This window comes from Parathielavia appendiculata (assembly GCF_033297405.1).
Source record: "Parathielavia appendiculata strain CBS 731.68 unplaced genomic scaffold N657scaffold_3, whole genome shotgun sequence".
Lineage (NCBI taxonomy): Eukaryota > Fungi > Ascomycota > Sordariomycetes > Sordariales > Chaetomiaceae > Parathielavia > Parathielavia appendiculata.
This window is the reverse complement of record NW_026944222.1, coordinates 159,195-182,931: the sequence shown is the minus strand read 5'-3', so window position 1 is coordinate 182,931 and position 23,737 is coordinate 159,195. Positions and strand designations below refer to the sequence as shown.

At 55.1% G+C, this 23,737-nt stretch overlaps 8 protein-coding genes across 8 annotated transcripts; 5 read left to right on the top strand and 3 right to left on the bottom strand.

The window, feature by feature from the left end:
- Positions 1-168: 168 nt before the first annotated feature.
- On the bottom strand, positions 169-1,110 carry N657DRAFT_567525 (uncharacterized protein; the record flags this gene model as incomplete). Its single annotated transcript, XM_062788518.1, has 2 exons — positions 169-616; positions 674-1,110. The coding sequence occupies 2 exons, from the start codon at positions 1,108-1,110 to the stop codon at positions 169-171; spliced, it is 885 nt and encodes a 294-aa protein (XP_062649233.1).
- A 588-nt stretch (positions 1,111-1,698) lies between these two features.
- N657DRAFT_642187 (uncharacterized protein) lies at positions 1,699-1,963 on the bottom strand. The gene has a single exon (XM_062792298.1). The coding sequence runs from the start codon at positions 1,929-1,931 to the stop codon at positions 1,734-1,736; it is 198 nt and encodes a 65-aa protein (XP_062649232.1). The 5' UTR covers positions 1,932-1,963; the 3' UTR covers positions 1,699-1,733.
- A 71-nt stretch (positions 1,964-2,034) lies between these two features.
- On the top strand, positions 2,035-3,841 carry N657DRAFT_591013 (uncharacterized protein). Its single transcript, XM_062789897.1, has 2 exons — positions 2,035-2,564; positions 2,629-3,841. The coding sequence occupies exons 1-2, from the start codon at positions 2,441-2,443 to the stop codon at positions 3,612-3,614; spliced, it is 1,110 nt and encodes a 369-aa protein (XP_062649231.1). The 5' UTR covers positions 2,035-2,440; the 3' UTR covers positions 3,615-3,841.
- A 363-nt stretch (positions 3,842-4,204) lies between these two features.
- Positions 4,205-7,201, top strand: N657DRAFT_669766 (Cullin-domain-containing protein). The gene is made up of 7 exons (XM_062795500.1): positions 4,205-4,301; positions 4,429-4,596; positions 4,656-4,725; positions 4,787-4,803; positions 4,862-4,944; positions 4,996-6,881; positions 6,981-7,201. The coding sequence occupies exons 2-7, from the start codon at positions 4,535-4,537 to the stop codon at positions 7,167-7,169; spliced, it is 2,307 nt and encodes a 768-aa protein (XP_062649230.1). The 5' UTR covers positions 4,205-4,301; positions 4,429-4,534; the 3' UTR covers positions 7,170-7,201.
- N657DRAFT_642183 (uncharacterized protein) lies at positions 7,198-7,563 on the bottom strand. Its single transcript, XM_062792297.1, has one exon. The coding sequence runs from the start codon at positions 7,451-7,453 to the stop codon at positions 7,226-7,228; it is 228 nt and encodes a 75-aa protein (XP_062649229.1). The 5' UTR covers positions 7,454-7,563; the 3' UTR covers positions 7,198-7,225.
- A 3,084-nt stretch (positions 7,564-10,647) lies between these two features.
- N657DRAFT_708135 (guanine nucleotide binding protein, alpha subunit) lies at positions 10,648-12,149 on the top strand (the record flags this gene model as incomplete). The annotated part of the gene is made up of 6 exons (XM_062797403.1): positions 10,648-10,771; positions 10,855-11,200; positions 11,259-11,387; positions 11,449-11,578; positions 11,637-11,875; positions 11,939-12,149. The coding sequence occupies 6 exons, from the start codon at positions 10,648-10,650 to the stop codon at positions 12,036-12,038; spliced, it is 1,068 nt and encodes a 355-aa protein (XP_062649228.1). The 3' UTR covers positions 12,039-12,149.
- Positions 12,150-14,349: 2,200 nt separating this feature from the next.
- N657DRAFT_678576 (glycosyltransferase family 35 protein) lies at positions 14,350-17,482 on the top strand (the record flags this gene model as incomplete). The annotated part of the gene is made up of 6 exons (XM_062796081.1): positions 14,350-14,512; positions 14,721-15,041; positions 15,112-15,377; positions 15,433-16,859; positions 16,911-16,983; positions 17,048-17,482. The coding sequence occupies 6 exons, from the start codon at positions 14,350-14,352 to the stop codon at positions 17,480-17,482; spliced, it is 2,685 nt and encodes an 894-aa protein (XP_062649227.1).
- Positions 17,483-21,169: 3,687 nt separating this feature from the next.
- N657DRAFT_568668 (stress-activated MAP kinase) lies at positions 21,170-22,704 on the top strand (the record flags this gene model as incomplete). Its single annotated transcript, XM_062788604.1, has 9 exons — positions 21,170-21,225; positions 21,279-21,326; positions 21,395-21,524; positions 21,587-21,630; positions 21,682-21,781; positions 21,834-22,190; positions 22,248-22,326; positions 22,379-22,562; positions 22,626-22,704. The coding sequence occupies 9 exons, from the start codon at positions 21,170-21,172 to the stop codon at positions 22,702-22,704; spliced, it is 1,077 nt and encodes a 358-aa protein (XP_062649226.1).
- Positions 22,705-23,737: the final 1,033 nt, after the last annotated feature.

Genomic DNA, 23,737 nt, shown 5'->3' with positions numbered 1-23,737 from the left:
AACTTGTTTCTGTGCGGGTTGAGTGAGTCGAGCCCAATCGAATGAGTCTAAGCCGCCCGCTATCCGCCGCGCCGAAGGAAGGAAAACCAGAGAACACCGTCCCATCTATCGCTGCCCGTCTCCTGTAGGTTCCCAAAACTCGTTATCATACATCGTTCATCGTTGGGTTCATTGCGACTTTTCTTCGTCGTCGCTGGGCGTTTGCTGCGCAGCCTTGGCAGCCACCTCGGCATTGCGCTTCTTGATGGCCGTCTCAACCTGCCATATGGCCCGCTCGAGCTCAACCTCGAGTTGGGGCAGGTCTAGTGCCTGGGTCATCTCCTTGCCCTTGGCCTGCGACAGCAGCATTGTCTCGCCGTCTGGATTCTGCGCGCCGTTCGGCGAGTTGAGGGGGTCGGAGTCGGTGACGACTTTCTCATTTGAGTCCATTATTGTCGGTTTCGGACTGGAAGGCAGGAGCTCTTTCTGTTGGGCATACACCTCGTCAAGGACGGGGGACGGGGCCAGGGCGAGGAGGTTGTTGTCGAGAAGAAACTGTATGTGTTTCCCGCCGGATAGCGCTCGCCAGTGCGACCAGGCGCGGTAAACCAAGTAAAAGAAGGGTATATTGGGAACGCTTCACGCCAGACATGTTAGCCCATAGCCCGTCAATATGTTGGAATCGCGGACGTACACAGGGAGGAGCGCAACGGGCGCCGTGATAGGCATGCCAATAAAACACCAGACCAGTCTCCTCTTGTGTAGCGCCTGCCTCTCGGTCGCCAGCAAGCGCAGTAGCTTGGGCACCCTGTCCATGGCCAGCAGGGTCTTGGGGTAGACAACCTCGACCTTCTCATTGCCGTTCAGCTCGACCTGCATGCGGCGCTGCGACAGCGGGGGCACCGATTTGAGCCCCCATTCCTCGTAGGGAATTCGGCGCAGCACCTGGTTACCGTAGCTGACTACCTGCTTCTGCCAGCCAGACTCCTTCTTCTCCCAGCCGGACCATGTGCGGGCGGCCTTGGCCTGGAGCCAGTCGGACCAGGTCTGCTTTCCCGAGGTCGGCGCGTCGAGCCGCTGGCAGTAGAGAAGGGTGCGCCTCGTTGAGATGGGCAAGAGATAGAGGCGCATGGTGCTGTGTTGCAGGAGGCCTCGGCTGCCTCTGTGCGTACCGAGTTCGGGTACGGATTGATGGGAGATGAACAGCAGTGTCGTATTTTTCAAGAGCGGAGAGGCAAGATAGAAGCAGAGCGTCGCTGGAAAGAGGGCGAGCAAAAAGAGAGGAATCCCACGCTATCTACTTCCACAATCCGAGGCTGCGACAGCGCATCTTGTAGATTGGCGTTCGGTGTTCTGGGGAGCAGAATTGTTGACTGGTGGGGCCGAGCGACCACGCGTTCGCAGCTCTCGCAGAATTGAGCTTGCTGGGATGTGAACCTTGAGCAAGCAATGACGCAGATGGAATTGCCATGTGCTTGGTATGATTGGCGAAAAGAGGCACTCGGCTTGAGAGCCCCTTGTCAACAGCTCCATTAGCCCCTGTTGCCGTTCCAGCCCGCCCTGAGTGGACATGAAGCTGGATCCGTTCTTGACGCGAGGAGGGCCTGCAAGGCAGATGGAAGCGGGCGCTTGGCAACGAATGCCATATCCGCGTTGAATTGGTAAGCTGTTGGTTTACGGTGTCTTGGAGAGAAACTACCGGGCTGGGATGAGCCGCTTGCTCTAAGTGCCTTGCATAGGTTCCAACAAGCAATCTAGATGCGTGTACGGATCCGTACACTACATATATGGGACTCCGAAGGGCGGCTGCTCTGCGATCCCCGTGCACTTCGCAATGGATCATGGCAAGACTGATAACCGGATCGTGAAACCTGGAATAGCACGCAGGCGCAGGTGATATTCACGACTTCAAGATCCATTTCAGTACTGAACCTTGAGGCCAGAGCCGGCATGGTAGAAATCTAACCAGCTGTTTCAGTGTTTCTCATTTTCCGCAAGCCGTGCATCATTGCATTGGGATGGAACCCACTGTCGTCATCCCTCGATGCAGCCTCGCCAAGCTTGTGGGTGGTCGAGAGTGGGTTCTGGTCCGAGCGTGTCGACAAGCAACGAGTGTAAGCGCGCAAATATGATGTCCGGCGCAGAGCCAACACTGCCCCAACCACCTGACTGGGAGACTGGCTCGACTGGCCATGTTCGACAACCAACTCTGTCACCCAACACAATGTACTCGAAACGCCGCGCATACACGTCTGACCCATAATTCCGTCACGGACTGCACCATGCAGGAACAGATTCGGGTTTTGCCCAACCTTATTCCGCCGCGTTAAAAGACACCCCGTCCACCGCTAACCCATGACCGACGAATGCGACGCTTGGTCTGACTCCGAATGCTCCGTGTTACCGCTGCTTGAGCAGTCCTTTTGCGTCCCTGGGCTGCCGGGCGTCCTCGGCCTCACAAATGGCGGCTCCAGGCCAGCCGCCGTCAAGCTCCCATCATTCCGAGCCACGCCCGTCCATAAGATCCCCGAGCAGCGCCGGCCGCTCGTTGTCCACCCAACACAGCGCGACACGAACACTTCCTCGTACGTACTCACAGAGCTTTATTCTTGCTGGGATGACTGTGGTGTACTGACATGTGCCCGGCAGCATGGATTGACTCGTACGAAACCCGATATGGCAGGCCGTCAGAGGACCAGCTGCGTGCGCTCACCTCGCCGCCGCCCCGTTTGCTCCCCGCCCAACACAACCACTCGCCAAGCGAAGCCCAGCGCAGAGTGTCAAGAGACGGCTTTGTCTACGAGAACCCCGCCTTTCTGGGGCTCGAGGCGGCGCGGACTTCGAGAGCGAGGCTGCGCAAGTTCCTGACGCGCAAAGATGGTTCTGAGAGGGGTAGGAAATGGGACCACTTGCGGTCGGCCGAACCCGTCATCGTGCCGCGCTTCAGCCGGGCCACGCAGGAATCGCCATGGCGAAGCTACGTCTCGTCTTCGCGATACGGCCGCCTGCCAAACGAGGAGGCGCAGGTTATCGACCCTGAAGTGCTGGATAAGCTGCAGCCCGGCCTCATCGGCCCCGTCGACGTGCCCGACCTCAACGGCGCCATGGCACGGAAACCGACACGGACAAGGGTGCTCTACAAGCGACTGTGGCGCATCATCCTGCGACATCCGCTCGTCCCGCTTGCCTTCCGGCTGACCGTCTTGCTCACGTCCATCGTGGCCCTGGCCCTCGGTGTGAAAATATACCAACTAGAACACAAAAGCGGCGAGAATGACGGCTCGTCGGAACTCGCGCAAGCCATCGTAGCCATCGTCGTTGACACGGTCGCCATCCCCTATATAGGCTACATGACGTGGGACGAGTACACAGGCAAGCCGCTGGGGCTGCGGCCAACCACGCAGAAAATCTCGCTGGTTCTCATGGACCTGTTCTTTATAATCTTCAAATCTGCGAGCACCGCCCTCGCCTTTGAAGCTTTGATCTACCATAATTCGGGAGACCGGGAGACGAGGCAGTACAGCCAGGCACTGGCCTCTTTTCAGATTATCGGCTTGATGGCATGGAGTCTCACGTTGTCGGTGAGCGTCTTCCGCTTGGTGCAGAAACTTGCCGGAGGTGATGACGGCAGGTGAAGGCGTTTGGGTGGTATTAAAGGCCCTGACAAACAAGGAATGGATGGCTCTTGGGTTAAATGGATCTCTTTCTGGGGCTGTAATTCCTTTTGTACTTTTATTTGGCTTGGATTGGTATACCCGCAGTGTTACAGACGACAGTTTATCATGTGTGGGTATGTGCATTGTTGTATATGACTATGAGGTACTTCTCTTTGAGGTATTTCTCTTATAAACGATATCAAAGCAAGAGTTCCACTGTGCCGTGACTCGCTGAAGAAACATCTGAGATGCTCATGTGGATCACATGTTGATTGTGGGCAATCTCACGCTTTAGCGCTCGCTTGTCGCTTAATTGTGCATGATAGCCGCTCCCCAGGCCCAACCAGCGGGCCTTCCTGCCTGGGCCTGAACCAACCTGGAAATCGAAGCGGATAGGCAGGCAGTGACTGGAAGTTCACTTTTCATCTGACAACCTGCAACTTCTTGCCTTCATCGATCTGCCTCACATTCACAGGATCGTCCAGTCTTTTCATACAACAAGCCCTTGTAGACCGATCACAGTATCATACCATTTAGCGACGCCCTTTAAGAACACGAATTCTAAGGTTGGCTGTCCGTCTTCCACCGCCCCGCCACTCTCGTTCCCCACACTTGATCTGCTGGCGCGAGCCTCAAGGCTTGCCTCTTCTTCCACGCCAGCTTTGGGTAGGTCCTCACTTCAACCCCGTCCAATTTATTCCTTCATCAACCCAGCCTTCGCCATAGCCTTGGAGCGCGGCCTTCCAGGTGCGGCGATTCCCCGGCCCAAGCTGACTTGACTGCGTTGCCCCAGTGACTGGTGACGACGCCCAGCATCACCGCCACCCAACGGAGCCGTCCCCAGTCCTCGATCGCTTTCCGTATCATCATCGACCTGCAACTCGATCTTGTCCCACAGAATGCCTCCCGCCGCGCCGATGGGCATGCCCCCCCAGCCCGTCAAAGATGACATCGAGACAACGTGCGTTCTCAAACCCGTTCGACGTAGGAGGAATCAGACAGGGCACTGACGCGCAACAGATGGAACTACTTGCAACAAGGCGTTACCAGGATTATGATGAGTCTGCAGGAGGGTATCGACCTCCAGACTGTGCGTGTACCCCTGCAGCTTCTGCTTCCTCCATAGCGATTGTCACTGACACCCCGCACAGTACATGGGCATCTACACGTTAGTTTCGGTCTCCCAGACGGTGAGGAACTCGCTGCGAATAGCTGACCTTTCCCAGAGCCGTCCATAACTTCTGCACATCTCAAAAAGCCGTTGGCTTTGCCTTCCAGAGTCAGGCTATTGGCCAGTCTCATCGTGGTGGTATGTCTTGCTGCCTCGGCCCACCTCGCAAGCGCTGACATACTCGTGAAGCCCACCTCCTCGGCGAAGACCTCTACAAGAAGCTGACGGAGTATCTATCCGAACATCTGAGGGGCTTGGTGGCGGAGTCGAGGGCGCACGCGGATGAGGCGCTGTTGGCATTCTATATCAGGGAATGGCAACGCTACACCAATGCCGCCAAATACGTTCATCACTTATTCCGCTACCTCAACCGCCACTGGGTTAAGCGCGAGATCGACGAAGGGAAGAAGAACGTCTACGACGTCTACACGCTGCACCTGGTGCAGTGGCGCGATGTGCTGTTCCACCACATTTCGACCAAGGTCATGGAGGCCGTGCTGAAACTCGTCGAGAAGCAGCGTAACGGCGAGACCATTGAGCACAACCAGATCAAGCAGGTGGTCGACTCGTTCGTGTCGCTGGGTTTGGATGACGGCGACTCCTCCAAGACAACTCTCGACGTTTACCGGTTCCACTTTGAGAAACCGTTCCTCGAAGCCACCAAGGTCTTCTACCAGAACGAGAGCAAGCAGTTCGTTGCCGAGAACAGCGTTGTCGAGTACATGAAGAAGGCCGAAACGCGCCTGAACGAGGAAGAGGAGCGCGTCAAGCTCTATCTGCATCCGGACATAGCGATTCCGCTAAAAAAGGCGTGCAACCAGGTCTTGATCGCCGACCACTCCAACATCCTGCGCGACGAGTTTCAGGTCCTGCTAGACAACGACCGGGAGGAGGACATGGCGCGCATGTACAGCCTCCTCTCACGCATCCCGGACGGTCTTGACCCCCTCCGGACCAAGTTTGAGACACACGTCCGGAACGCCGGCTTGGCTGCCGTCGCCAAGGTGGCTTCTGGCGCAGGGGACAAGCTGGAGCCCAAGGTTTATGTCGACGCCTTGCTCGAGATCCACACCCAGTACCAAGGACTCGTCAAGCGCGCGTTCAACGATGAGCCTGAGTTCACGCGGTCACTCGACAATGCCTGCCGAGAGTTTGTGAATCGGAACGAGGTATGCAAGTCTGGTTCCAACAAGTCGCCCGAGCTGCTGGCCAAGTACACCGACGTTCTCCTCCGAAAGGGCAGCACGGCCATTGAGGACGCAGAGCTGGAGAACACGCTCGTCCAGCTCATGACGGTGTTCAAGTACATCGAGGACAAGGATGTTTTCCAAAAGTTCTACTCGCGTATGCTGGCCCGTCGCTTGGTGCACAGCAACTCGGCCTCAGAAGACGCCGAGACCAGCATGATCAGCAAGCTCAAGGAGGCCTGCGGGTTCGAGTACACGAATAAGCTGCAGCGCATGTTCCAGGACATGCAGGTCTCCAAGGATCTTAACGCCGGGTTCCGGGAACACATGCAGGGGCTCGGCACCAAGGGCCTCGACTCAACGTATTCGATCCTGGGCACCGGCTTCTGGCCGCTACAGGCGCCGGGGACCAACTTCAATCCACCCGAAGAGGTGGCATCCGACTGCGAGCGGTTCGCCCGCTTCTACAAGAACAAGCACGAGGGCCGCAAGCTCACCTGGCTGTGGCAGCTGTGCAAGGGCGAGGTCAAGGCCAACTACATCAAAAACGCCAAGATGCCCTACACGTTCCAGGTCTCGGTCTACCAGATGGCCATTTTGCTGCTATTCAATGAGAAGGATCAGAACACGTACGACGAGATTTCGTCGACGACGCAGCTCAACGCCGAGGCGCTCGATCCTTCGCTGGGCATCCTTCTCAAGGCGAAAGTGCTCAACCTCGACCCCGGGAGCGCAAAGGTCGGCTCCGGCGCCAGCTTCTCGCTCAACTATGACTTCAAGAATAAGAAGTACCGGGTCAATCTCAACGTCGGCATGAAGTCGGAGACGAAGCAGGAGGAGGCCGAGACCAACAAGACGATTGAGGAGGATCGCAAGCTTTTGTTGCAGGTGCGTAACTGTTACTCCTCCCTTCTCCTCCCTTTCCAATTATTGCCTGTGTTTTTCCTGCAATGAAATGTTGCTGACCTTGCTTGTGTTAATAAACAGTCGGCCATTGTGCGCATCATGAAGGCGCGGAAGCGCATGAAACACCAGCAGCTCGTCAGCGAGACCATCAACCAGATCCGTGCTCGCTTTGTGCCCAAGGTCAGCGACATCAAGAAGTGCATCGAGATTCTGCTCGACAAGGAGTACTTAGAGCGCCTCGAGGATGATGATATCGGGTATCTGGCCTGAGCTGTCCGAGCTGGGAAAAACTCGTGAAGGGGGGGGGGGGGGGGTTGGACTGGAGTTTAGATTGAGCTTCCTTTGGCGTCGTCCGATCGAGTCTCTTGGGGCGGATCATCGTGGTTTTTCAGGATGGCTGGTTGGGAGGTTGGCCGTTCGGGAAAGACGTGCAAGGGCCTAGACGGACGCATAACGGGGAACCCAGGTGACAAATCACAGTGAGGTAGCGACTGAGTACACAGGTAGCGATGGTGGTGATGGGGGCTAAGCGACTGATATGGGAGTTCGGGCATCCAAGGGGGTTCATAAATATGTATGAGTACAACAAACCCAACTTTGTGAATGGCATGGCGCCGCTGCCGGTTGGTCCCCCTTATATTCGTACCTACCTTCTTTCCCAAGGGTTAATTGCACTGGGCTTGGAAACTCACAGCTGGTATGTATCATCCACACCATGATCGAGTGTGAGAGTCAGGTATTGAAGCTTGGCGCAGTTGGGGTGCGGTTGCGTTGGGTTGGGTTGGTGATGATCACACTTGACTGCCGGGCTGGGATGGTCATCGTTGACCCGCCGTTGATGAAGGTATCGTACAGTACCTTTGTGTAAAGTTATTGACGGTTGCGGATTGGGTCGCACCGTCTCGCCAACACCAATGCTGTGGGTGTTGGCCGGCCTTGTGGTACTCAAGGCCGTTAACGTCCAGAATAAAGGTCAACCTGAGGTCGGGTATTCGCCATTTTGAGAGGTCCCGTCAGTTCAAGCGGGGCCAATTTGGATAACTAGTTCGCCGAACTTCCGTACGGCACTTTAGCTTAAGGTAAACTGATGGGTGTGAGGTCTAAGGAAAACGGGAGAAAGTTGCGACTTTGTTCAAGTGATCAATCTCATGCAGACTGGCATTTCTGGGGAAAGGCTACGGTTGGCCCCCTGAGACCCCGCAGTGATCAAAGTCCAGATCTTTTGTTGTCGAGGACCGGGCTAGTGCGGTAAAGCTGCAGGTGCAATGGGAAACGGAGTTTGTTGCGGACTGCGGAGGGCAACCCCCGAAGTGAGTCAAGGGACTTTTGACCTCATATGTGCCACTTTGTACAGTTTTGCTATTTCTTTCGTGAAGCATTTTGCTAATAAGTCTGTGATTCTGTAATTGGATGTGCGTCCCGTTTCAAAAGCGTACCGAACGTCATGCGTCATACGGACAGCCCTACCTCACTACTGTTTTGAGGAGAGAGGAAGGATCGTAGGCGACTTTGTCGCTTGGAAAGTTGAACTACTGAGCGCACTTGATTGGTTCGCATTTGAGTCTGGTCTGCTGGCGTCTGTTGGGACCAACCATCTTTGGGTGGCTTCTAACCGGTTTGGAGGACTGGGGGACGACCTCTCCATTTCGGGGAGCAACTGCCGCTTCGCGCAATCCTTGTTGAGTCCATTTTGCGGTGGGTTTGCTTTTGCTCAGCGTTCGGTGTGCGTGTGCCGATCAATCGGGGCGTATCACGATGGTCGGCTTTCAACTCACCGGGGCCGTCATCAGCCTCTGTGAGCCCGGCGTCAGAAGGTGCCCTGAGATGACGGAGTCGGCATCTTTCGCGTTCGTCTCTTACGCATTGTGAGTGGTGGGCGCGAACAGGGCCGCCGGCCCCTGACCGCTATCTGTGAGCTCAAGCGGGCGGACCGATCATGTTGAGATTTCCCGGGCTCCGGGCTGAAGACACGTGGTTGTCGGGGATTCAGTGCCCGGTGATCAACGGGACTTTCGATTGGGTTAGGTACCGTAAGTACGAAGAACCTCCGTAGCTCGGCACCGCGCAAGACTGAGAAACCTTACCTGTAGCTTCGTATGCTCGAGTACCAATACTTGGGAGCTCTTGGCAGTCTTGCGCAGGCGCCCTACAATCCGACCCTGGTTTGTTTGGTAGCGTAGCACATGGCGGCCCAGTTGGAAAAGGGAAAGGTGAGAGAAAAGAAGAAAAAAGGAAAAAGAGAAAGGAGTTTATAGAAGAAAAGAAAGTAATAAAAAAGAGAAGAAAAGTACAGGAATAATTAGCGCTGCCGGGCTGTGATTCCGCCGGCTGCTTGCGTCGCGGCTGAAGCTAGTTAACGTTAGCGCCTGCATGAGAGCATTTTTCTTCTGCCTTCCTCTCCAAACTACTGGTATTTCATCTCAGAAAGGAGGGCCAGGGGCTGGCCATGGTTCATGAACTGAGGCTCTTGAAGTGCTGAGGAAACTCTTCCAACACAGCTAAGGTTTGAAGCATCTTGCAAACTGAGATTGAATTCGCGTCTGATGGAGGCGAGATTCAGAAAGCCAGAAAGGCGCAGCCCAAGATCGCGCGGTCTGTGTGCTGCTGCCTCCATTCACCTTCTTGGGGTGCATGCCCTGGCTGCATGCATCGTTGTATTTACCTGCGCCGTTACAGCACCGTCGAACTGAACTGTTTGATATTGGTGCTTTGACTTGTACACTACCGTGCTTGCTATCTTTCAGAGAAATGTCTTCTCATTCTGTCACTTACTTCAGGCTTATACCGAACAATCAAGAGGGTGGCCCCCGGTCGTTAGAACGAGCACCATCCGACTTTACCGTGTGATGATTGAGGTTTTATGACAACCGTACAGTAATTTGTAATTCACAACCCCGGCTGCTCGTCGGTGGGGCATGGAGTCGAGGGCCTGACCCTTGTCTCGACAAGAGTTTCGAAGCTCCCGCCCCCAGCTTTCGGAGCCGGGGCCAGCCCTTGAACTCGACAAAGGGACGACGGCCTGGAGCTGTTTTTCTCCTCCCGTCGAGTTTACACAGCGTTCATGCACGCCCTGACCTGCAAGTCATCTCAAGTCGAAACAGGCCTCTGCCGCGCGCTGGCAACACCAGATCCGACCTAGATTTCAACTTCGCACGTCGAGTCCATCCTGCCTACCTGACCTGGTGCCGTTCTAATCTACAGATACCCAGAACAACTCCACGTTACCGTTGCATCTCTGGACGGATTACGCCGCCTCTCCCGCTTCACAGTTCCCATCATCGGCCAAAACTAGGGTTTCCTGCGCCGATTGACCCGACATCAGAAGGGACTTGTCCAGTTCGGTCCCAGAGGTCGGCAAAGGCTACGATTTCCGACTTTCGCAGGGCGCAGGTCTTTTGTTGCAGCATCCCAGCATCCCAGCATCCCGTCATTGCTACCTGTTTCAATTGACTCGAGACCACCTCCTCGGCCCACCAAGACAGCCACCATCCAGTCACCGGGTCACGCCCCGACATCCCTTCGAAATATCTTGGGAGTTGTTCCCTCGCCGCTTTAGTCGGCCCATTCGACTGCATCGAATATCGTTCACGTCTCTCATGGTAGTGTAAGAGGCATTTTGGCAACGACTTTGCAGGGGCCGGTTTCGCCCGATTCACGACGTCTTGTGCCGTCCCCGCATAAGCGACGCAATCGGAGATTGACACTCCCATCACCAAAGTGTTGGCCAGCGAACACGCTCATGGTCGTCATGGGGACGTGCATGAGTACTGGAGGGGCCGAGTCGGACTCGAGGAAACGGAGCAACAAGATTGACAAGGAGCTGGAGGAGGACTCCAAAAAGCTACGGAAAGAATGCAAGATCCTGCTGCTGGGTATGTCGCTGCCCGCCGGCTGCGGGGGGTTTCTGATTGCCTTGCGGCACCCCTGACACTTCGGCCGTCCTAACGGTGCACAGGCTCCGGCGAGAGCGGGAAGTCGACAATCGTGAAGCAGATGAAGATCATCCACCTCAAAGGCTATTCGCAGGACGAACTCGCCAGCTACCGCCCGACTGTCTACAAGAACCTTTTGGAGTGTGCCAAGGCGCTCTGCAGCGCCATGCGCCAGTTCGACATCGAGCCGGTCATATTCGAGAACCGGGCACACTGCGACTTTCTGCTCGACTACTCACTGGATACGAATCCGCAAGCGAGGATTGATCCTAAAGTGGGTGTCGCCGTCGAGTCGGTATGGAACGACCCGGCAAAGGAACAGCTGATGGAGAGACAAACCGAGTTCTACCTGATGGACTCGGCCGAATAGTCGGTTGCCGGTTTTATCTCCCGCCGCCAGAGTAGTCATATGGCTAACCCGACGCAGCTTCTTCCAAGAGGCCAGCCGTATCGTATCACCCACCTATCTTCCCACCGAGACGGACGTGTTACGGGCTAGAACCAAGACGACTGGTATCTACGAGACGAGGTTCAAGATGGGACAGCTGAGCATTCAGTGAGTGTGCAGCGCCAGTTTCCTCCATGATGGAGGCACCGATTGACAGTTGCTCTTGCAGCATGTTTGACGTGGGCGGGCAAAGAAGCGAGCGGAAGAAGTGGATCCACTGCTTCGAGAACGTCACATCGATCATCTTCTGTGTGGCGTTGAGCGAGTACGACCAGGTATTGCTCGAAGAGAGCAGTCAGGTAAGGCGTGCCGAACAGCACCTGACTCGGGGAGTTACCGCTGACCCGCGTTTGGCAGAACCGCATGATGGAGAGTCTGCTGTTGTTCGATTCGGTTGTCAACTCGAGGTGGTTCGTTAGGACGAGCATCATCCTGTTCCTCAACAAGGTCGACATCTTCAAGCAGAAGCTTGGGCGGTCGCCGTTGGGCAATTACTTCCCAGATTACTCAGGCGGGAACGACGTCAACAAGGCGGCCAAGTACCTACTCTGGAGGTTCAATCAGGTCAACCGAGCCCATCTTAACCTTTATCCACAGTAAGTGTCATGGCCCAATCAGTTTTCGGTCGCATACGTGCTGAACACTTGAACACTTTGCAGTTTGACCCAAGCCACCGACACCTCCAACATCCGATTGGTGTTCGCCGCAGTCAAAGAGACGATCCTGAACAACGCCCTCAAGGACTCGGGCATTCTCTGATAACCGGACAACTTCTTCGGCTCATTTACCGATATCCCACTCGATTTGGAAACTCCACGTTTTCCGATATTCTCTCAGGCCCTGCTGCACAACCGATCTCCGAAAGCTGGCGATATACATGACACGGCGTTGGGGCGGCACTCTTTATTTCGACGACTGTTGATAAGGACTCGAACGGACGACCAACATGGAGCATCCATTACAGCTCTTCATAGTCCTACCATGTCCTACACGGCGGTGGGTCGCGAATCGGCTGCGACCACACCTGTTTCTACCTCCATTCTCCTCGTGCGTTGTTTTTGGGGGGGCATCATTCATGACACTGCTGGCGCTGCTCGGATAGCGTTGATTTACACATATACTGATTTCGTAACGGACTTATACCATCATGGCCACGGGCTCCCATACCATGGCCACGTATGGGATGTGGTTCTAGAGGGTCTGAAATCGCGATACTAGGCCATTGATGGAGTTTTCAGGGGCATGGTAGGCAGGTCAGGATTCCACGACGATGCAGATTGGAAGGGCAGCCGACTTTGAAAGGGCCAAGGTCGATTGGCATGCTTGGCTGAACCATAACGTTAGCCACCTCGGCCGTTCGAGTGCCGCAGCAGAGATATATAGCCTAAGTGGCAGAGCCGAATGGCTGGCCAAAGGTAATGAGACGTTTGCATCTGCGACCCATTCTGTGGCCGAAGTCAACGACTACTCAAGCCCTTAGCAGAACCACTCGTAGATCTGCTTCGATCGTCAGGAACTCCCAGCCCAACGCACCGTTAAACAGTACTAGGGGTACACTACCCCTGGGCCACGATCGAACAAGCAGCTCTATGGCCCAGCAAGTATAGGGGCCACCTACCCTCTTTCCATGACCGCCTTAATGCCGGGCCGCCATGACGATCGATAAGATGACATCTGGTCCATTGACGGATGCCGATATTTGTTCTCGCTGCGGTCGGGCTGCACTTGCATATGTCGACATTGTTCGATGATGTCAGTCAGTGGGGCCTGGTTGCGGTGGGGTTTTGACAGGGCCCACTCACGGCAGGGTTCCTCTCAGGCCAGAACCTTCCGCAGCGGGGCACCGCACCGGGGAAGAGGAGAGCTTCGATGCGTCAACCCAGGCCTGTTTTCACGTCTTTCTAACGACTACGCAGTAGTACCGCGCCGCAGAGGCAGCGGCACCTCAGACTAGATAGGCTTCGCCTCTAATGGAAACAAATGTGGTTTCCTCTCCTGTCCACGCTTCAGAAGGCAGGAGATGCGGCGGCACGGTTGGCATGTTGGGTCTCGGGTGTTGCAAGCCAACCCCGACCTGTCTGTACTCCTGCCCTGCTGCATCCGAGGAGAGCTGCGTGCCTGCCAGAAGCGTTGCAGAACGCCAACTGCAACCGGGAGCTTACCCGGGTGAAGAACAAGAAGGTCAGTTTGCATATGCAGGCGATTCGAGAGCCAATCAGCACAGCTCGCAGGCCAGTGCGAAGAGCGAGACCGTTCTCGAGGTTGTCTGTACCCTGCCGTGTATCTCGATACGACAGTTCAGCTTGCATTCTGGATGGAAGTGGCGGCCAGGCCATCTTACCTTACCTTATCCTGCTTGGCCCGGCCTGGTAAGGGGCAAAGGAAGTGGATGTTGGCGGTAACACCGCAGAAAGAGACACCACAGGGCGTAATTGCAGATTGTTGGCTGTTACATGTAGTTCATGGCATGTTGCTAAGTTTGGCTACCACCGGCTGCGAGACTTTCCACAGGATTCATATACCTTACAGGATACTGCCTACATGTGGATCATCTCGCACTGAACATTTGTTGTTGGCTCCGCTCTGACAATCCGATTTCCATATTTTTCTCCCGTCTGTTGCTTTTCAGCAGGGTGCTTGTAGCTGGGGTACCAATTTCGAACTGAATCTGTAGGCCAGAGCAGCAGCATTTCTTGATTTTCCATTCCTACACCCTACCACACAGCCAACAACAGCGACACTCGAGCCATCCCCTGCACAGCCGTTCCGCGGAAGAGCCGCAACTCCTAGTCATCACTAAGGTACCTGATCGAATTAAGATTGGCGAGGGTACCTTCCTTGAAGTGGTCTACACTCCACCCAGCAAGAACCAAGCTCAGTGAGAATAACTACCCCACTCCCCGCTGAGCTCATTCCTATCATCCATCAATCCATCCGATTGCCAGGACAACTGCTTCTCCTCTTCCAGCTTCATCTCTCGCCCTATCACCTACACTCTGAACTCCTAGAGCGTCGTTACAGATCCAACACACCAGGTTCAGTCCCAACGAAGCCAATTGAAGCCGACAGCATGGCGACCACGACGGACAAGATTCCGCACAGGGAGCGGCGGCCGTCGATGGGAGCTCCCATTGTCGACATTCAGGGCGCGGTTGGCCCCGCGGGCATCTCTCGGCCCAAGCACAAGCGCACACTTACCGGCTTTGGTGCTGGAGAGATCAAGGCTGTTGAAGGTATGTATTCTATGGCAACCTGTGTTCTTCTCTCTTGGTTCGAATTGAACTGGCCGGTCTATCTATTTACTGGTGGCCGAGGGGAAGCTTGCCTGACAGCTCCCCACCACTCACATCCATGCCCCTCACCACCAACGCCAAGGCTGGGAGACACAGCACACCACACTTGACGAGAATATTGCAGCTAAAAAGCAACACCTGTTCCCAGCCTCCATTCCCGAACCCCAGCGCGAGGCCTGGCTTAAGCACCAGGTCAGCGGCTTCAAGGACAAGGATGGCTTCGAGCGCGAGGTGGTGCGCCACGTCGAGACGACATTGGCCCGAAGCCTGTTCAACTGCGACGAGTCGGCCGCCTACGCCGCTTGCGCCCTCGCCCTCCGCGACCGCCTGATCCTCGAATGGAACCGCACCCAGCAGCGCCAGACGTTTGCCGACTCCAAGCGCGTGTATTATCTAAGTCTCGAGTTTTTGATGGGCAGGGCGTTGGACAATGCCATGTTGAATGTCGGGCAGAAGGACCTGGCCAAGGGTGAGTTGTTCTTCGCTAAAGGGATCTGGGTAGATTCGTTGCTGACACAAGCGGTGGCGCGGTTGTGTAGCTGGCCTTGCTGAGCTTGGCTTCCGCATCGAGGACGTCATCCAGCAAGAGCACGACGCTGCCCTGGGTAATGGCGGTCTGGGTCGTCTTGCTGCTTGCTTCCTTGACAGCCTCGCCAGTCTGAACTTCCCCGCCTGGGGTTATGGGTTACGTTATCGCTATGGTATCTTCAAGCAGGAGATCATCGATGGTTACCAAGTCGAGGTGCCCGACTACTGGCTTGACTTCAACCCCTGGGAGTTCCCCAGGCACGATGTGACAGTTGATGTGAGTGCTATCATTCAAAAACGCCGTCTAAATCTAGCCCAGGCTGACCCTGCAGATCCAATTCTATGGCAATGTCCGCAAGTCGACAGACGAATTCGGCAAGACTGTCTGCCACTGGGAGGGAGGCGAGATGGTCAAGGCCGTCGCCTACGACGTGCCCATCCCCGGTTATGGCACCCCAACCACCAACAACCTGCGTCTGTGGTCCAGCAAGGCCGCCAGCGGCGAGTTCGACTTTCAAAAGTTCAACAGCGGAGATTACGAGAGCTCCGTCGCCGAACAGCAGCGCGCCGAGACCATCAGTGCCGTCCTCTACCCCAACGACAATCTCGACCGCGGTAAGGAGCTGCGTCTGAAGCAGCAATACTTTTGGGTTGCTGCTTCGCTGTACGATATTGTCCGCCGGTTCAAGAAGACGAAGCGCTCCTGGAAGGAGTTCCCCGAGCAGGTCGCCATCCAGCTGAACGACACGCACCCGACCTTGGCCATCGTTGAGCTCCAGCGCATCCTGATCGACCTGGAGGGTCTTGAGTGGGACGAGGCGTGGAACATTGTCGTCAACACCTTTGGCTACACCAACCACACCGTGCTTCCTGAGGCGCTCGAGAAATGGTCGGTCCCTCTGATTCAGCACCTCCTTCCGCGCCATCTCCAGATCATCTACGAGATCAACCTGTATTTCCTGCAGGACGTTGAGCGCAAGTTCCCCGGTGATCGGGAGCTGCTGCGCGACGTTTCCATCATTGAGGAGTCTCAGCCCAAGATGGTCCGCATGGCGTTCCTTGCCATTGTCGGCTCCCACAAGGTGAATGGCGTCGCCGAGCTGCACTCGGATCTTATCAAGACTACCATCTTCAAGGACTTCGTCAAGATCTTTGGCCCCGACAAGTTCACCAACGTGACTAACGGCATCACCCCTCGCCGCTGGCTCCACCAAGCCAATCCGCGCCTGTCGGAGCTAATTGCGAGCAAGACGGGCGACCACGGATTCCTGACAGACCTGACGAAGCTCAACCAGCTCGAGCACTACATAAACGACAAGGAGTTCCGCAAGGAGTGGGCCGAGATCAAGTACGCCAACAAGGTGCGCCTGGCTAAGCACATCAAGGCCACCACTGGTGTGACGGTCAACCCGTCGGCACTCTTCGACGTGCAGGTCAAGCGCATCCACGAGTACAAGCGCCAGCAGATGAACATTTTCGGTGTCATCCACCGCTACCTGACACTCAAGGCTATGACACCCGAGGAGCGCCAGAAGCAGTTGCCGCGCGTTTCCATCTTTGGCGGCAAGGCCGCGCCGGGGTATTGGATGGCCAAGCAGATTATTCACCTCATCAACAGTGTTGGCGCCGTCGTCAACAATGATAAGGACATTGGTGACCTGCTCAAGGTGGTGTTCCTCGAGGACTACAATGTCAGCAAGGCCGAGATAATTATTCCGGCGTCGGACATCAGCGAGCACATCTCGACTGCCGGCACTGAGTAAGTTTTTCGGTGTTACTTGTAACGGAAGCATGAGCTGACGGACTACAGGGCGTCGGGAACCAGCAACATGAAGTTTGTGCTCAACGGCGGCCTCATCATCGGAACCTGCGACGGCGCCAACGTATGTGCCTTCTTCTTCTCACAGACATCCGTATCAATTTGCTGGACTAACCTTGTACCTCCAGATCGAGATCACGCGCGAAATTGGCGAGCAAAACATTTTCCTCTTTGGCCACCTCGCCGAAGAAGTCGAAGACCTGCGACACGCGCACGTTTATGAGAAGCAGCACAACATCGACCCGGACCTTGCGCGCGTGTTCGAAGAGATCGAGAAGGGCACGTTTGGCAATCCGCAGGACTTTGCGGGCATGATCTCGGCCGTGCGCGACCACGGCGATTACTACCTGGTGAGCGACGACTTCCAGAGCTATGTCGACACGCAGAAGCTGGTGGACAATGCGTATCGGAACCAGGAGGAGTGGGTTACCAAGTGCATTGAGAGCGTCGCACGGATGGGCTTTTTCAGCTCGGATCGGTGTATCAATGAGTACGCGGAGGAGATTTGGAATATTGAGCCATTGAAGGTGGAGGCGGATCAAGCGGCCGCGGCTTCTTCTTAGAATGGAAGAGGGGTAAGAGGGGGTAGAGGGAGGAGAGGGAGAGGAGGGGAAGAGCCGGTAAGAGGGGGAGGGAGAGAGCCGGCAAGAGGAAGTCGGTTGTGGTTGATTGGGACGGGTTGGGTAGAGGAGTGTAGGGGGGAGAAAGAGCCGGTAAAAGGGGGTCGGCTGTGGTTGATCGGAAAGGGCTGGATAGAGGAGAGTTTTCTGGATGCCAGAGAAGGGTTGGTGAGGAGTGCGGTGGCGGGTGAACGATTCGGTGAGGGTTTGAGTGATACTGACAGTCGTAGCGAAACGAGGGGTTGTAGTAGCGATGAGAATCGGTAGGGAAGTTCAAGTCGGGATGGGTTTGGGGAGACTGTCAAGCGGATAATGCTATTGCTGCTTTGGCCAGTCGATGATCGAGGGGGCACAAGGTAGGATATTCAGAGAAGAAGACTAGCAACATCAGCAGTGTTAGATGCAAATTTTGAGCGAAAGAACATTATTCAATGACGGTAACTTTGGAGCCGTGAGTGTTGGGAGGTGACGAGACTGACCTCAGAACCGTTAGGATCAGTTCCTGGCAGACTTGACTGTTGCAGTCCCGGCCTGTTGCAGGGTGACCGTCCTGGAGAGTCTATGGCGGCAGACACTGAAGCAGCCGCCGTCCGATTCTGACGGACAGCCACTCCCACGAGCCTCGACAAAATGTCGCCTCGGACGACGCCGCCATTGGCGTGTTGGACGTCGTCTGGGGGGGTTGGCTATGGACGTGGACAAGGCGCGGTAGCAGGCTGCAACTTTCTCCTCGGTCGACATCAAGATGCTAGATAGGTACGGTCGAGTGTTGGCAGCAGCGGCTTGCGGAGGGATGTCAACAAGGGGTTTGCTTGACGGTGATACTCCTCATTCAACCTTTCCTGATCCTTTCTAGGGAGGCATTCGATAAAGTGACCAATGCTGCTGAGGGGAAAGAACGAGGAGCAATACAGGACGCTATCATGGTATCAAAGAACTTGGAATAGACACTTCTCCGGTATTCTTCTCAAGGCTCAAATGCTTCTCGAGCCCTACCCATTCTTTGCCTCCAGTCTACAGGCTGAGCAATCCAATACCTCTAGTCATGTGAGCTACAAATCCGAGACAACCTGGAAGTTCACTCGGTGTCTCGCTGACGAATAAAGGGCTGGCATCATATCACCAATTTCTATGACATTTCCCTATGTTATATCATTGTCTTGGGAGTCTAACCGAGCCTTCTGTCGTTGACATTGTGGCCGATCGTTTTGACACTACCGATGATGTTCTCGAGGGACTCCGCTCGAAAGGATGGTTACCCCAGGGTTCGTATCTTCTGCTCTTGACACACCAATCACCGAGACCAGGTAAGCTCTAGAGATCATGAAACAGTTCATCATACGTTATAGTTTCAGTGTCTCAAGATTGAAATATCAATTGGTAACTTTGTGCTATACTTTGATGTGCGCTATACTTTGGTGTGCACTGTCCTCACTGTCGTGTATGGCTATATAAGCTGTTGGAGTCGGGACCCCTTCAGCTTGCTTGGCTGAAGAGGGTAAAACTTGTAGCTCATGACGTCATTGTGCATAGAAAGCTGATTTCCCGTTGCGGACACCTCGTCCCTCAGCGATGTGTTCCCAGCTGCTGCGCTCTGTCGTCATCACGACGGGGATCGAGCCTCTTGGACTTTGCACATGATCGATCAGGGTCCTGCTAGGTGGAAACATTGCAGGTCGCTTTTTAGCGTGGTACGGCTGGCAGGCGTCAATCTGTTGTTGCTTGGTGTGTAAGTGTAGGCGAGGTAGTGAGCTAGCAGAAAGGTGAGGTATGCAGATGCAGTATATGGTCTTGCGCGTCGCGGCAAAAGCAGCTTATTTTGACTTTACTCATGGAGTCTTCTTGCCACCCCCTGATGATCTAGCGGTCCCGCCACTCGGCATGTAGCGCGCGTGGCATCAAATGTCGCTGGAGTTTCGAGATAGGTATAATGTGAAGCAGGAGGGAACCGTTTCTCTCTCTACGGATCCGTACAAATGGACTGCTCTGATGTGGTGGTCCCTGAAGATATCCACCCAATTGTAAGGGTCCAAATTCCGGAGACTCTTCTCCGCGTTTCTCCTGCAAACTTCTGGGCACATCCCTTGCACAGCAAATGGTTTTTTGGGCGGAAAGGATTCGATGACTGAAGCCAGTTGCGGAGAGAGGGGGATCGGAACTGATGCTTGACCGCGTTGGCTTTGTGCTGCGACAGGGGCATGGATGGGAGGCCCCACTTCACAACCTCCAACCCGACGTCATCGCGCTGAAGCCCAACGATGGATCGTGCACGTTAGACGAGGGCCCCCGGCGTTGCTGCAGGCTTGTGGAGACATCCACTGCTATGTGATTGTTGCTGTCTCTGTTTGAGATAGGACTTTTTTCGAGGTTTTGTGTAGAATGCCCTCAAGGTAGCTGAGGGAGTCCTGTGCAGCAGTATCGGACGAGGGAATGCTGTCAGGTACCCAAGTGGCCACGCGATCACGGAGATGCTCGGCCGTCGTAGCAGGTCGAGACTCGAACAATCTGGCCATATCAATCCGATCCTCTCGAGTGCGTGGACAGACACTTAGCACCATCCAAAAACGGCCAGCTAAAAGGGTTTGTGCTGCATTTACCAACTTGGTGGGTACCGCTCTCGGCGGGACGGGAATGGCGGGAATGCCATGGATTTGGGGCCACTTCAGACATGCAGTTTCTCCAACCGGGCCCCGCGTCGCACTCTAGGCCGGTCATGCCAACCCGCTATCCCAGCTTTTATGTGGGCAGCGTGCCCGAATTCTTGAAATGCCTCTGCAACCGGCCATGACCTTCATAATTGCTTGACCGCTGCTAAATCTCACACGCCTACCTCTTTCCCCTTTTCACGTTCTTGATGAGAGGGAACGAAACGAAAGAAACAGCTCCTGTCGGACGACGGTTCACTCAGCGGGTGAGTATACACCAGTTGAACTATATTTAGCTGCTACTGCTGCGCAATGGTAGACCGAGCCCTCTAACCCTGCTAGCTGGACAGCGCACAATCGGCGACACGGCAGGTACAGGCATCTCCAAGAGAGCAATTCGTGCCATACCGCTCGAGAAGATCACAGAGGAAGGAAACAGCACGGGAACGGGTACACTTGCCAAGTCCTGCCTGCGTCTCCAAAGCCAAAACGGCTGCCAGTGCAATCCACCCAGCTTCTCACCAACAACGGGCTCGGCATCAAGGTGCAAGATTGCGTTGTTCTTGCTGAGGGTTAGAGGTTGCTGAAACTGTGCAGTAAGCAGCCCTCATCTTCACCTTATCTTTGTGGCTTCTATTGTGTCTTCACCGGCGCGCAAAGATTCTGATCCGGACACTGAGCTAACGGAATCCTGTCGATTTGCCTCCAGGGCCCCGCTCAGAAGCACCCGAACCCCGCTGTTACACCTGTTCCAAAACTCTCCCTTGTCTTCGGCCCTGGCAGTTAACGAACAATCGCTGGAATTCTTACCCGGACCGTTATTACCCATTGATTGCTGCCCGCGATAGATCTTTTCTGCCTTCCGTCCCCTACAGTCGTTCAGAAGTCGCACTTTCGAGCCTCAATTTGGAACCCCCCGCGCATTCGATTGTGCCCCGCATCTACATAATTCATCCGCTTTTTGACGCACAGCGAATCGCACACCATGGCCGAATTCGTCCGCGCCCAGATCTTTGGGACTACCTTCGAGATCACCTCGAGGTACAATGCTTGGACGCGGAATTGAGGAAAAGTAGTTTGCTGACTCGCGACAGGTACTCCGACCTCCAGCCGGTTGGCATGGGCGCTTTCGGGCTGGTTTGGTAAGTACTGGGTCTCAGTCCGGCTAATGCTGCACGAATTGGGTACTGACGAGGGACGCTCTCAACAGCTCGGCGAAGGACCAGCTTACCAACCAGAATGTCGCGATCAAGAAGATCATGAAGCCTTTTAGCACTCCGGTGCTCGCCAAGAGGACATACCGCGAACTCAAGCTGCTCAAGCATCTCAAGCACGAGAACGTGGGTTTCCCAGCCGATACACGACTTGACCTGACAATAGCTGACGGTCGTCTTCCGCGCAGGTCATTTCTCTCAGTGATATCTTCATCTCACCCCTCGAGGATATGTAGGTGATCGCCTGCACATTTAATAGGTGGTCCCGGCTGACCCGCCCCAGCTACTTTGTCACCGAGCTGCTGGGTACAGATTTGCATAGGTTACTCACCTCAAGGCCCCTGGAGAAGCAGTTCATTCAGTACTTCCTTTACCAGATCATGGTGCGTCCCGGTACCTGACGGGCTGTCGACGGACACAGCTAACAGTACATAGCGCGGTCTGAAATACGTACACTCGGCTGGCGTGGTCCATCGCGACCTCAAGCCTAGCAACATCTTGGTCAATGAGAACTGCGACTTGAAGATCTGCGACTTTGGCCTGGCGCGTATCCAGGATCCCCAAATGACGGGCTATGTCTCCACGCGATACTACCGGGCGCCCGAGATTATGCTCACCTGGCAGAAGTACGACGTCGAGGTTGACATCTGGAGCGCCGGCTGCATCTTTGCCGAGATGCTTGAGGGTAAGCCGCTCTTCCCCGGCAAGGACCACGTCAACCAGTTCTCGATCATCACGGAGCTCCTGGGGACGCCGCCGGACGATGTGATCAACACCATTGCTAGCGAGAATGTGAGTGACTGCTGAAGCCTTTCGCATGAAGAAGTTGAGAGCTTACTGTATGCCCAGACGCTGCGCTTCGTCAAGTCGCTCCCCAGGCGTGAGAGGCAACCGCTTAAAAACAAGTTCAAGAACGCCGATCCGCCGGGTATGCCGCCCTAGATTCATATCTGCTGAATTCGCATACTGACGTGCAGCAGCCATCGACCTTCTGGAGCGCATGCTCGTCTTCGACCCCAAAAAGCGAATAACAGCAGCCGAGGCGCTGGCCCACGAGTACCTGGCCCCCTACCACGACCCGACTGACGAGCCGGTCGCCGAGGAGAAATTTGACTGGAGCTTCAACGACGCCGACCTGCCAGTTGACACATGGAAGATCATGATGTGAGTCTACAAAGAAGCCGTCGAAGCTCACTCAAACCGTTTGCTGACCGCGTTGGGTAACAGGTACTCGGAGATTTTGGACTACCATAACGTGGAGGCCGCCAGCGTCGCGGCACAGGATCCGCAGTTCCTCGCGCAATAAAGGCCGAGCGAGTCATCGATAACATATATGGGCGTCGGGATGGACATGGCGTGAAAGATCGATATTGGCTTGTTTATAGGCGTTTGGAAGAGGGAAGAGCTTTGTCGTGCAGGGTTTCCTTTTCCTTCATCTGTCAGGAGACGGATATGAGGCAGGGAAAACAGGGCCGTTGTTAGCAGGGGCCGAGGGTAGACCCAAGGGTGATGGTCGACTTGGCTGTTGCTGGTTTTGCCTGGGGTAGATTGGGACGGAGCCCTGGGATGGCTCTGTGATTCTCATGTATGACATGACGGCGGCGGTTAGTACACCAAAGCCGTGAATGACCGTTAAGGCGATAGATGGGGCTGGGTTGGATTGGATTTCCCATGTTGGCTTGCCTGTATGCCACAAACGAACGCATCTGTATGGCTTTTGCTATCCACTACGCGGAACCAGGCGTTGAGTGGTAGTATACTGTATTCCGTATCCGCATCTTTTTCTATGAACCACGGGGCATTCGACCTGCGAACCAAGGACTATAACGGACTAGAGAGTTAGTGCAATCTCTTGTAATAGAGGAAGCTACAAGGACTATTTCAGCTTAGAAAGCCCAAGACGAAGACTCTTTAGGTTCGAATTCAAGATGACAAGCTCCGAAACAAAGGATTCTCAAGGGACCCTTTAAAACTCCACACAGTTTGTCCGCCTCCGACGAGATCGTCGCGGTAAAGTGCCGCATTAGCGTCGAGATAGCCCTCTCAACCTCGAGCGATTCTCCTTACCGACTACTTCCTCAAGTCGGAGCTGCTGCGAGAGCGCTTCCGTCCCCATTGGGCGCGAAACGCCAACAAAACCTCCCGGGCTTGACGAGACGGGCTCGATCTGCCGCGGTCTTGATCTTTGTCTTTGTCTCTGCTGGGAGCCCTCGCTAACTGAGGAGATCGACGCCCGTCTGATATACGCAAACATCCAGTGTCTCTCTCTGCGTCGTGGAAGATAGTATCTGCTTTGTCTCGGGACAGCCTGCGACGACGGCTATGTGGAATGCAGGTGC

What these genes read in the sequence shown, in the direction of transcription:
- N657DRAFT_591013 (XM_062789897.1), top strand. Translation starts at nt 2,441, where the DNA reads ATGGCGGCTCCAGGCCAGCCGCCGTCAAGCTCCCATCATTCCGAGCCA. An exon ending in CGCGACACGAACACTTCCTC is followed by an intron (nt 2,565 to 2,628) that starts GTACGTACTCAC and finishes TGTGCCCGGCAG; the next exon opens with CATGGATTGACTCGTACGAA.
- N657DRAFT_642187 (XM_062792298.1), bottom strand. Translation starts at nt 1,931, where the DNA reads ATGCCGGCTCTGGCCTCAAGGTTCAGTACTGAAATGGATCTTGAAGTC.
- N657DRAFT_642183 (XM_062792297.1), bottom strand. Translation starts at nt 7,453, where the DNA reads ATGCCCGAACTCCCATATCAGTCGCTTAGCCCCCATCACCACCATCGC.
- N657DRAFT_669766 (XM_062795500.1), top strand. Translation starts at nt 4,535, where the DNA reads ATGCCTCCCGCCGCGCCGATGGGCATGCCCCCCCAGCCCGTCAAAGAT. An exon ending in AAAGATGACATCGAGACAAC is followed by an intron (nt 4,597 to 4,655) that starts GTGCGTTCTCAA and finishes GACGCGCAACAG; the next exon opens with ATGGAACTACTTGCAACAAG. An exon ending in TGGCCAGTCTCATCGTGGTG is followed by an intron (nt 4,945 to 4,995) that starts GTATGTCTTGCT and finishes ATACTCGTGAAG; the next exon opens with CCCACCTCCTCGGCGAAGAC.